The 11,194-nt window shown below is 36.6% G+C and overlaps 3 protein-coding genes and 1 long non-coding RNA gene across 5 annotated transcripts; 1 reads left to right on the forward strand and 3 right to left on the reverse strand.

The window, feature by feature from the left end:
- LOC108215190 (probable polygalacturonase) lies at positions 1-6,159 on the reverse strand. Its single transcript, XM_017387578.2, has 5 exons — positions 5,491-6,159; positions 3,294-3,414; positions 2,146-2,394; positions 1,620-1,773; positions 1-735 (listed from the first exon to the last, which is right to left on the reverse strand). Exons 1-5 carry the CDS (start codon positions 5,902-5,904, stop codon positions 210-212), a joined length of 1,464 nt encoding a protein of 487 aa, XP_017243067.1. The 5' UTR covers positions 5,905-6,159; the 3' UTR covers positions 1-209.
- A 485-nt stretch (positions 6,160-6,644) lies between these two features.
- On the forward strand, positions 6,645-8,406 carry LOC108210668 (uncharacterized). The gene is made up of 3 exons (XM_017382049.2): positions 6,645-6,902; positions 7,259-7,380; positions 7,547-8,406. Exons 1-3 carry the CDS (start codon positions 6,656-6,658, stop codon positions 7,868-7,870), a joined length of 693 nt encoding a protein of 230 aa, XP_017237538.1. The 5' UTR covers positions 6,645-6,655; the 3' UTR covers positions 7,871-8,406.
- Positions 7,937-8,640, reverse strand: LOC135151331 (uncharacterized). The gene is made up of 3 exons (XR_010290131.1): positions 8,522-8,640; positions 8,296-8,383; positions 7,937-8,070 (listed from the first exon to the last, which is right to left on the reverse strand). It is a non-coding gene; the product is annotated as an uncharacterized LOC135151331 (long non-coding RNA).
- Positions 8,641-8,715: 75 nt separating this feature from the next.
- Positions 8,716-10,336, reverse strand: LOC108210666 (protein NEGATIVE GRAVITROPIC RESPONSE OF ROOTS). Of its 2 annotated transcripts, none has more exons than XM_017382048.2 (5): positions 10,196-10,336; positions 10,039-10,111; positions 9,428-9,912; positions 9,139-9,319; positions 8,716-9,041 (listed from the first exon to the last, which is right to left on the reverse strand). In XM_017382048.2, exons 1-5 carry the CDS (start codon positions 10,199-10,201, stop codon positions 9,022-9,024), a joined length of 765 nt encoding a protein of 254 aa, XP_017237537.1. In that variant the 5' UTR covers positions 10,202-10,336; the 3' UTR covers positions 8,716-9,021. The 2 variants fall into 2 exon arrangements, with proteins under 2 accessions (XP_017237537.1, XP_017237536.1); XM_017382047.2 differs by having other exon boundaries at positions 10,039-10,114.
- Between the last annotated feature and the right edge of the window lie 858 nt (positions 10,337-11,194).

Consider the following 11,194-nt stretch of genomic DNA (forward strand, 5'->3'; position numbering starts at 1 on the left):
TATAAAAATTTCTTTGTACTCAAGAATATATTTCAGCTTGTATACATAATTTATGTACATGTTCTGTGAGAGGAACAGGCAAAGACAAATCGGGCAGCCTGCTAAATAATACAACAAAGGAGGATAGGGTTTAACTAATTCAGGTAACTTCAGACTATCTGTCAGGATAGTGAGCAATGGCAGACTCTGGAAAATGATCTGCAATCATCTTAGAAAGCATAATCTATATCCGATATATTTTGATACACGGACTTCTTAATAAGCCGTTGTTGCTCATCATACAAATCAAGGTTTTCACATGGCGCGGGGAAAATGGATCCTATTACACGGCCTTGTACATAAGCGCACTGGAATATGTGCTTCTTTTTATATGTAATTCCCACTGACATATCATGGAAGGTGACATTTCTCACTGGAATTTCTTGGCTTCCATATATACGGACAGGTACACGGACACCTTCACCGTGGATTGAATTGTAACTTATGTCCTGAAGCACAGGAATAGCCTTCGGGTCAAAATTCTTGTTCGGGTGTTCATTATAATCAGTCTTGATGACGATTCCAACCCGGACATTTTCAAATGTCAGATTCCGGTATGTGATGTGTCGAACATATCCTCCTCTTCCAATGGCTGTCTTGATTCGAACAGCACGCCTTGAGTTCCATACAAGAACATTCTCCACAGTAACATTTGACACTCCACCTGACATCTCACTGCCTATTGATATGCCAGCACTGTCATAATTTAGCCAACACAGGTTTAGGTTATAATATGAAGGACATGAACCACAAAATTGAGTTACTTAAAGGGAAAAAGAATTGCAGTAATATCTGCAACTTATTTTGAAAATGAGATAGGCCGGAAAATCAAACATTTGATATGACAAGGACATCATATTCAGATACTGAAGAATAATCAGTTTTAATCATAAAGCAAATTTAGGTGTATATGGGCAGGCAGTAGGTTCATCCAACATGCAACAATCAATATCTTACTTTATTAAAAGAAGCACCTAACAGTAATATCTTATTTTAGCTTGAGATAAGTGTGATAATCTAAGATATGATTGTTGGGTGCTTCTTTGAACAAGATAACAATTTACTGGTTGGACTCTACTCTTTATAACGCCTCCTTGGTATCACATTATCTTCTTTGTTAAAGTAAATTATAAAATATATTACATAATTTTTTCATTCTTTATTTTATTAGTTTTATTAAATTCATATTACAAGGAGTCCATATTTGACATGGATTTTGCAAATCAGCATAGTCAAATAAATTAATATGGACTTAAATTCATATCATATAAAAATAAACAAACAAATATGTGCACACTAGTGTTCAGTTCTACTTTGTCAATATTTACAACTAATCCGAGTATATACAAGACTACAAGTAGAGGGGAAGAAATATAGTTTTCCTTTGTGGCTTTGTCAATTAAAGAATACTGATCACAGAGCCCTTAACTTTAAAGTTATTGGAGCTTCAGAGTATCTTAACAGAGGTACAGATGGACCAGGACAAGGTCGTTAGACTCGTTACTAATACTACTACAATATTATTCCTCGACGACATTACTCATATAGCAAAGGTACATGTAGTAGACAGGAAATCTCACCTGACCATAGAACTAACTACAAGGTTCCGGATAAGAATGTTTTTCGAGGGACGACCATATGAGATTCCATATTGATCCCAACCACTTTTTATTGCAATGGCATCATCTCCGACACTTATGTAAGAGTCCTCAATTAACATATTTTCGCATGAGTCTAAATTAAAAGAAAAAAGCAGTCAAAAGGTTTATAATCAGCAGCATGATAATTAAACGGAATTAAATAATAGTGCACACATCTTTTTGTGGACATAATAGTTGTCTCGATACTAGGACTAAAAATGTTTGGTATATCTTATACCTAGCAAGAAAATTGAAAATCTTAACTTCTAAATATTGTGTGTTAGGTAAGGATATCAAATAAGCATCGGTAAACTACAAGCTACTAACGCTTAGAGGATTTTGGGAAGATAATTGAAAGGGGGATTCAAACATTAGCTAATGATTAGTAAAAAGGATGACAAGGAGAACTGGGCAAAAAAAGAAAGAAAGAAAAAGAAGAAGAGGATATGTAGAGAAACACACTTGCCAGGATCAATGCCATCGGTATTTGGGGCTTTAGATAAGGGAGCAAGGATCGTCATGTTTCTGATTGTCACATTCTTGCAGTCATATGGATGCAACGTCCAGAAGGGAGAATCACGCAGGGTTATGTTTGATATTAAAATGTCGCTTGACCACATAATCTGCACAAGTGGGCCTCTTGTGTGATTCAGACGCTTCTGACGATACTTCTTCCACCATGAATGTCCCTGTCCATCAATGGTACCATTATGCCCTGTCATTTACAATAGCATTTACATAATCAGATTGATTACTTAAAGCATGATCATTCAACTAATAAGAAGAAAATATGCATTAAATATTTAATCTTCTCTCTGACTCTCTGCCCCCCCCCCAAAAAAAAAAAAAAAAAAAAAAGCACACCCACAAGTGCATTCTCATCCCTTTGATACTTTTTATTCTCCCCTACATCATATGCAAAACACAAACCCACACACTTATTCCAGTCCTCGATCCTCTTATTTTTCTTCCTGTTTTAAGGTTAACCCAGAAGAGTAGAAAGAAGTGACAGGCTGCCCAAAACCTTCATAGATAGCCTTGACATTATTGGTTCCAATGCCCGCAACAATGCCTGATCTACATAATAACTTACAAGCTACAAGTACATATTTCATTAGCTCTTCCGCAAATTTTACAATGTAAAAAACATGGATAGTCGGGAATGTTATGAGGACAAGTTAAAAGATTCAGGTTCAAGTTGTTTTAGAGATTTATGTTATTTCATTAATACCCTAAAATAAATACACCAAATCTACTGGTCCTGTCAGCTGCTTTGCATGGTTTAAAACCAAATCAGATAGTTCAGATAAGTTGTCTTTTGTTTTTCTGATTACAAAAATGGAACAATTTCTGGATTCCGAGTATCAGGTTTTTGTTCAACCGACCAACCTACTCTTTCCCTAAGCAACATACTTTTAGTCAATACGAAAGAACACAGACAAACAATAAATTTAATCACAGATCAAACCCTCTGACAGATTCCAAGGCTCAGTCATGAGGTTTAAAATTAACCAAAAAGGCTTACAATATTTTAAGTTATACATACACTTATAGCTTTGACAAACTATTGTTGCACACCATAGGTTTCAACAAGGAGACGTACAAGATACTAACCCGTAATGACAACATCTTTGAGATGTTGACCATGAATTAAACTTCCATATCGAGCCCCACGATGCTCTCTCCCACGTCCATATGAAGGCAGAGGAGGCAACAAAGGCCAGTATTTCTCATCCTTTAGAGCAAAAAAAAAAAACACACATAAATAGTGGAAGTGAGACTGTAAGCATGATGTACATTTGGCATTCCAACTCTTAAGAGGAATGATCCAACCCAGTGCTACTCATATATAACTTGATTAGATAAACATGCCAGTGTCTATCCATTTTAAATAGATCCAATTATATGGAGAGCATATAAAGCATATCTTCTAGACACATCAATTTATGTAAAAAAAATTAAAAATCCCCAAATCATACTCCAGGTCTATAAAATATGCAACTACACACTTGTGTGTGATCTCGGGCCGTAGTCAATGCTAGAGATAGAAGATCTAAAACAAGGGCAGCTTATTGATATGTTCCAGAAAACTCTACTCGACTCGATCTTCTAGTAGTCCAGTACTTCACATATTGCAGGAAATCCGGGAAGCTACCCAAAATTTAGAGCCCACACAAGCACGGTGGAGAGCGTTCACTGGTTCTAATCCCTAGCCAAATTTAAAGTGACATTTGAAATATCTGGATCTTTTTGAAAAAGAAAGAATCTCAAGTTGTTCTTAGATACCACCTGCTCCGGTAGAGATCTCTCGAGTTTGAAATGTATCAAAGCCATGGGTATTAAAACAGTTGTCCAACTAGTTTCTTCCTCCGACTTATTTAGTAACTTCCGGCTTCCCCACTCCCGCCGCTGCTGGGCCCAGGTGGAACTGGTGAACCACACTTGCTTCTGGATATATTTGTCGCGTCAGACTAGGTCGAAGAAGTGCCCGTTCATGTCCTTACCCCAATAAGAAGAACTACAATGGTAAAATTAATGAGAAATTTTTTAACAAGGGGAATTAGACGACAAATCTCTTTTACCACAGCTGCTGGCATGGAGCAAAATTCCTTTCTGGGGTATTCCAAAGGTGTTGACTGCAGAGAGAGACTCGGCATTCACGTGAGTTGATTCGAGCCCTAATAAGCCTACCACCCTCTTCTCTTTACCTGATACAAGACAGTCTCTTTCAGCCTACGTTTTCCAATATCAGGTAAGATCCCACGCTTTCACAGCAGGCCCCTTCCCCACCATCTTGTTTTTGGCAGAACTAAGGGGACTAGCAACGTCTAAACTCTGAAGACCAAGCTGGCCTTCAGAAACTAGTGTGAGAAAAGCACCAGCCGATTTTCTATATTTATTCAAGGATTCAATTGGGGAAATAGGATACGAGATGAGTGGTTGAATAATTAGTTGATAGTATATTCTGCAGGACTTACAAATTATAAGGGTTAATATTATTATTGTTTGGCATCATTTTTAATATTTTGACAGTGGTAGGATTTCATTGCCGCCCATTACTTGTTCAAGAAAGGATGGCAGTCCAGGACAAGTGTACCCGTGTGGCATTGCTTGACACATTTAAATACGATTATTTCGCTGATTGATGTTACATAGCCCCTGGTCTTTCGGAATCCTGTTTTATAACTAACGCCTGGCAACATAATTTTAGTGCTAGCCCAGATAGTGGTTAATTTCTATAGTTTATATAGAATACTAATACAATATAAATTATGAAGTGTTAGCAGTGTCTGTTATATATCAGTAATTCAGTATCACCATATCATCACTTTCTATTGCAATAAACTGTTATACTAGTACACGTTAGGTCCAAAGTTAAAAAGTTATAAGTAAGATAGCGGTGCCAATTTCATGTTTCGTGTCATATTAGTAAAGCAGTAATCTCCCTGTTCTAAAATTTCAAAACTTTGACATGAATGAATGTGTTTTGAGTCCTTCATAACCGCTGCAAAATTCTGTGTTTCATTATCTGTGGTAAGTAGTAATCTGTATTCATCATATATATATCAACAAATCTATTATAGTTTTAATTGCTTGCCGTTTAAACTCACCAAAATCTGGATTTGATCAAATGAATACACAAGCTTAACAGAATCAAAACTAGATAAACTAGTAATTTGGGCTCAAATTGGATTAATTAAGTTGTGTAGTACGCCTAATATAACATCATTGCATAATCAAGATTCAAACTTTAAAGCACTACAAAAACTAAAATCAGAAAAAATCAGAAAAAAAAAAAAAAAAAACTCACTTGAATCGCAAGAATAACAGCATTTTCAGCAAGAAACAAAGTCATATGACTAGTAAGATTAAACGGAGCAGTCAGCCAAACCCCAGCAGGAACAACAAGCTGCCCCCCTCCTTTCTCCCCAAGCTTCGAAATCGCAATGACCCCTTTCTCAAAAGCCTCAGTATTCACCTTAACCCCATCTCCAACACCCCCAAATTGAGTCAAATTAAACACCACAGGGCGCAATGCAGGCACTTGCACACTCTCAACAACACTAATTCGAAAAATGGGCAACTGGGTCCTGAAGCTTTTGCCCCAAATGAACAGAGAAGAGGCAGCAATTATGATGAGGAGAGTGAAGAGGGTTCTTTGGGATGTAAAGCTGAGTTTTTTATGGTGGGGTTTCAGGGATTGTGGTGGTGGGGACTCTACCATGGTTGAAAAGGAGCCTAGGGATGATCAAAGCTTGATCATGTTCTTGAGGTGTCCATAGATATATAGTACATATGTGTGTGTAGATCTTGAAGTGGATTAAGTGAAAGAAGTGGAGAAGTTATGATCAGGATATTTATAGATTAGTTGAAACCAGATGATTGATTAGTGTTGTAGTTTGTTTTAATTTCGTTTGGGTGTCCAGATCTGGACAATCATAAACAATGGATACATGGTTAACTAGGTTGTAATGTAATTTTTTTTATTTTTTATTTTTGAGAAAGGTGGTAAGCTATATGGTGTTCTTTGCATTCTCGATGGATGATAGAAATTCGGATATTATTATTTAACAGAAATAAAACTCTTGCAAGTCAACTGTTGTGGTCATGGTAATTTTACCTTATAGATTAAAATCCGATATCTTTCGAGTTTGAACCTAATTTTTTGAGTTTGAACCTAATTTTTTGAATTTGAATTTGAAAAAGTTTAAATTTGTTATAAAAATTTCATGTATATTGATTCGATATTCGTTCTGAAGTCAAAAAAACTTGTGTTTTTATATTCGACCCAATTTGTCTCGACTAGGTAACTCCGGAGTAATGTAAAATTTGGGATATATTATTAAGATATTTGAACAGGATCAACTCAGAATTGGTTAAATTATTGGATATTTATATTACATTTTCCGAGTGTAGGTCGAATAGATTACGGAGAGTATATATTTTATGCTACCCTCATCTCTTGATGCACAATTATGTTTATATTTTTATCTTGTCAAATAGTTCAGATTATCATGAAATTACTCACAGTTGATGATTTCATATACATACATAGAATAATAGTCAAAAAGTGGAGGGTATTGAAGAAGCAAAAAATGGAAATAACAACTTCACAGATAATTGAGAAGTTTAACCTGAAGGCTAACCCAGAAGGTGGATTTTACACAGAAACGTTCAGAGACAAATCACTCATACTTTCCACATCTCAACTTCCATCTCAATGTAATCTCCTCTCTTCCAGTTTTATTTACATCTTTTTAGTTAAGCAAAACTGAACTTTGGGACAGACATGAAGAAGAACAAGTAATTAGCTGAGTAGCACCATGTGTTTAATGATCAGTTTATCAAAAAATTCAGAGATATAGAGGATTGTGATAAAGATTATTGGACTTGTAGAACTGATATCGTGCTCTGGTTCATGTTCTTGATTATGAGTTTCAGACCAATATGATGTTCTAGTTCATGTTGTTCTTGATTTTCAGTTTCAAAGCAGTATGATGTTCTAGAATATGTTGTTCTTTGGCTACAAGTTTCGAACCAATATGTTGTTCTGAATTTCTGATTATGTGTCTTGACAGACAAAGTTGATCGGCCTATCAGTACAAATATATACTTTCTTGTACCATCTGGGAGTGTGTCTCTCATCCATCGTATTCCATGTTCAGAAACCTGGAACTTCTACTTGGGAGATCCTCTGACGGTATGAGCCCATTTTTATGTGGTACTTCAGATTGATGTAAATTATAGAGTTGTCGCGTGAATTAGAAACTGCACTACACTTCATAACACCTTAAATTCAGCTACTCGCAGTAGATGTTTCCAGAATTATAAAAATCAGTGTTCTTTTCTTCACTAATTTCTTTCAGGTAGTGGAGTTGAACGAGACAGATGGCTGTGTGAAGTTAACTGACCTTGGATCAAACATAATAGAAGAAGATCAGCTACTGCAGTATACTGTGCCACCAAATGTGTGGTTTGGTGCATTTCCAGCTAACGACTTCAAGATTGTCACTAATAATGCCATTGAGAAAAATCCACCCATGGACGCTGAGAAGCACTATTCTCTTGTTGGATGCACTTGTGCTCCAGCCTTTGAGTTTGCCGACTTCGAGCTGGCAAAACATTCTGATCTCGTTTCACGGTTCCCTGCTCACAAGTCCCTCATTTCATTACTAAGCCTCCCTGGCTAATATGAGATTTTCCTAACGTTCTTCTGAAGTAGAAGAGTACTACATATTCTGAGGCTCCCCCAGTATACCCAATTCTGCTTTGGGGTCCTCTTACGCAAGAAAAGCTCTATCTTGCTTGTATCGTAAATAATGACAAGTTTGCAGTTTGTGCTGTGTTGTTTCTGAATCCTGGTATAGCACCATGATTTGGTGCTTCAGTACTGCAAAATTTGATAGTAAAAGTGATATCAAGGGAGGTAAATCTGATAGTACTGCAAAATTTGATAGTAACTTGTAGTCGAGTTTGAACAGAATTGCGAGTTCAATTTGTTATAGAGTTGGAGTTCGTATTCAAACTTGGCTCAATTCTGAGTCCAATTTGGCTTGAGTTACTTATAAGATCAATTGTAAGTGTTTGTAAATCTTCTACTAAGCTTGTCAATTACCGTTGATGGCCGTGAAATCGAGCCTCTAGAAGATGTCAATTACCGTTGATGGCCGTGAAAATTACTTGAATAGGTTCAAGTAATTTGTCTGCAAAAAGTTTTGTTTAGCTATCATGTTTGCAAGTCTCTAAAATTTGGCTCGTTTATAAGAGCTTGGGCTAACTTGATTTAACTTCTGAATCAATTATACACATATTGCTATGGATTCGAATTCTAAAGTACTCACAACGAACTTTACTCATTCACCACAAGACACCACTGGTTTACCGCTAATCTGGGTCAGTTGCTTAGCTTTTGATTTGTACTGTCTGGCCCCAACACCTTGCCGTCGTAAATCATATAGAATTTGAATTTGTATCTATGCATATGTCTTCCCTGAGATTCTTGTTTCTGGTAGTAAAGCAGTGCTTGGTAAATTCATTTACAAATGTAGAATCTTAATAATATCAATAACTGCAGGGAAAGAGAAGAAGGATGTATATAAACTGCCTCACATTTCACTCTTTTATTTCTCTTCAAACAATTTCACATAACACATGACTTACTGCAAACTTCACTTCATCCATATTGTTGAATCACATGTTGAACTGACAGGGAACTGACAAGGAACACAACCTAAGGGTTCGTCACAGATATGCAAGTCAGATTCATGGCAATGCAAGGTCGGGACAAGGCAATGAAAGAATCGCAGACCATTCTTGTACAAAATCTTGAAGCTGAGGTTGATCATATCTCTAAAACAATATCTGCATCAAGAAGTGATTATTAATCTATCGTAGAAGAGTTCGTTGAAATCTGTCATACAGAAGTTGAATGGTAATAAGCACACTAGAAAAAACTTACAATCAGAATCTGTTTTGACCCATTTACTTCCATCATTTGCCTCCTGAGACATTTCATCTTCACTGTCACTTTCACTGTCAGTCATGAAAAATTGCTTATTCTCCAAATATTTTCTCGGGGTATTAGCCTTCGGACTAGAACTTTGTGGATATATCTTTTTGCTCAAGATAGTCGTGAGAATCTGATACAGATAGATGAAAGAGTTAAAATTATGAAATATTTTGAAATTAGTAATTCAGTATTCATTTTGTCAATATTGTTATCTTGTCGTACAATATGATATGTCTACCTTCTTCATTCTTGATTCTACGTGTATCGGTTCTAGAAATGGATCTCTCAAGCTAGGAGTTGGGGAGAATCCACTGCTGCAGAGAAGCATCTTCTTGAAGAGAAACGACATTGATTTCTTGCCAATGCCATTGCTGGTACTATCCAAGTGACTATCCTTCCCCCTGCTGAAAACAGCACTGCTGGTACGCTGGAGTTGAATATCTTTTCTCGATGAATTACTTGTGTCCAGGCTACTGTCTTGTTCGGCCAATGATTCACATGCAACTCCCGGTTTATCTAAGCCTAGATTCAACTCATTCTGAAGCTCTTCAACTTCTTCAGGGGTAAGATCTTGTAGATCATTCTGACTGGAGGCTTCAGTCGGATGAGGAATCCTGTTTTCTATTTCTTCTGTCACATTCCTATTCCCAAATGTGCCAATTGCTAGCAGTCCATGAGGCCAGTCACTGAATTCTTCTTTTAAAGATTCTTGCAGAACTCGTTCTATATTGACAAAACAAAGCCAAAAACATAAGAAAAACATGATCCATATAATCATAATCTGAATACCCTGCTGAACTTAGCATGCTGATTTAGAATTAGAACCATCGATCAAGATTCAAGACTCACTATTAGCTGCTGATGAATTCTGAGTTTTGGACCCTTGTTTTCCGCTTACCTTGCCTTGCATCCAACCAAAGATCTGCTAGAAACATTACAAATGTTGGTCAGAAATCGAAGATGTTAGTTATCATAATACATTCAATCTCTAAATTTCCTCTCCTACCTTCATTTACAGAACCAGAAAGCACTCCAGAACCAGATACTTATTATGGAGGGGGTGGACTTAGTGCTATCAAATACTTAAAACACAAATCCACAAGACAAAGGGAGGTGAAGCTACCATATGTTAAATAGTAGTTGTGGGACACTAGTGCCAAATCTTTGAGTTTCTCTATTGGTTCAAGTTCCCATACACAGCTTTCACATAATTTTTTTTAATTACCTTGTCCTTTTGCAATAACTCATATCAATAATATTATAGAGACTTGGAAAATGATATATTTAATATCTTATGTGATCAAATCAACACATAATATTGTCTACCAAAAAGGTGATTTGCATATAAGTAATCTTATCTTCTGATTTATCATTCTGCTTGATATAGAGTTGTTTTTTTCCCACTGAAACCACAAGTTTTAAAGTTACACTGTTAGAATAGCTAAAGTTCAAAAACGGATAAAGTTCAGTCACCACGTTGCATTTTACTCATCATATAATAAAGAAACAGTGGTATCAGAGCCGAAGATTAAGAAGTCGATCAAACAGAAACGCCTGCTCTGTCTGCAGTATAACTGTGAATGCTTCAAAGTCTTGACAGCATTTCAGAATGGTAATATGGTTTGTTATGCGTGTGCGCGAACACACACACATGACTACATGACACACACAAGACTACATGATCCCGACTATAAGTTGCTATAAGCTAGTCATCAAAGACAAAAATGTGAGTCAGATAAGCATGAGAACGAGGGGGCCTAATGGTTAAGTACAAAAAAGCTACAAGACAGCGTGAAGATGTCTCGTACTAACCGAACCACCCCTACATCCGTACTCATGGAGCCACCTCTGCCTGCTCAAGTTTGTTGCAACCAAAATAACTTACTGTATTTCATGAATAATTACCCAACTAAACCTCTATTATAGAACTTGCATCACTGGTCCATTGGTCCCATCCACAAATCTTTCTGCTGATCACGTTACATAGTGTCCTACATGACGAATA

This window comes from Daucus carota, chromosome 3 (assembly GCF_001625215.2).
Source record: "Daucus carota subsp. sativus chromosome 3, DH1 v3.0, whole genome shotgun sequence".
Lineage (NCBI taxonomy): Eukaryota > Viridiplantae > Streptophyta > Magnoliopsida > Apiales > Apiaceae > Daucus > Daucus carota.

Coding starts and splice junctions, on each gene's coding strand:
- LOC108215190 (XM_017387578.2), bottom strand. CDS start 5,904: ATGGTAGAGTCCCCACCACCACAATCCCTGAAACCCCACCATAAAAAA. Junction 2,395..3,293: donor CAAAGATGTTGTCATTACGG/GTTAGTATCTTG, acceptor TGTAAATGACAG/GGCATAATGGTACCATTGAT. Junction 736..1,619: donor GTAGTTAGTTCTATGGTCAG/GTGAGATTTCCT, acceptor AAATTATGACAG/TGCTGGCATATCAATAGGCA.
- LOC108210668 (XM_017382049.2), top strand. CDS start 6,656: ATGTTTATATTTTTATCTTGTCAAATAGTTCAGATTATCATGAAATTA. Junction 6,903..7,258: donor ATCTCAACTTCCATCTCAAT/GTAATCTCCTCT, acceptor GTGTCTTGACAG/ACAAAGTTGATCGGCCTATC. Junction 7,381..7,546: donor ACTTGGGAGATCCTCTGACG/GTATGAGCCCAT, acceptor AATTTCTTTCAG/GTAGTGGAGTTGAACGAGAC.
- LOC108210666 (XM_017382047.2), bottom strand. Junction 9,913..10,038: donor GAATTCATCAGCAGCTAATA/GTGAGTCTTGAA, acceptor TTGTCAATATAG/AACGAGTTCTGCAAGAATCT. Junction 9,320..9,427: donor TAGAATCAAGAATGAAGAAG/GTAGACATATCA, acceptor TATCTGTATCAG/ATTCTCACGACTATCTTGAG.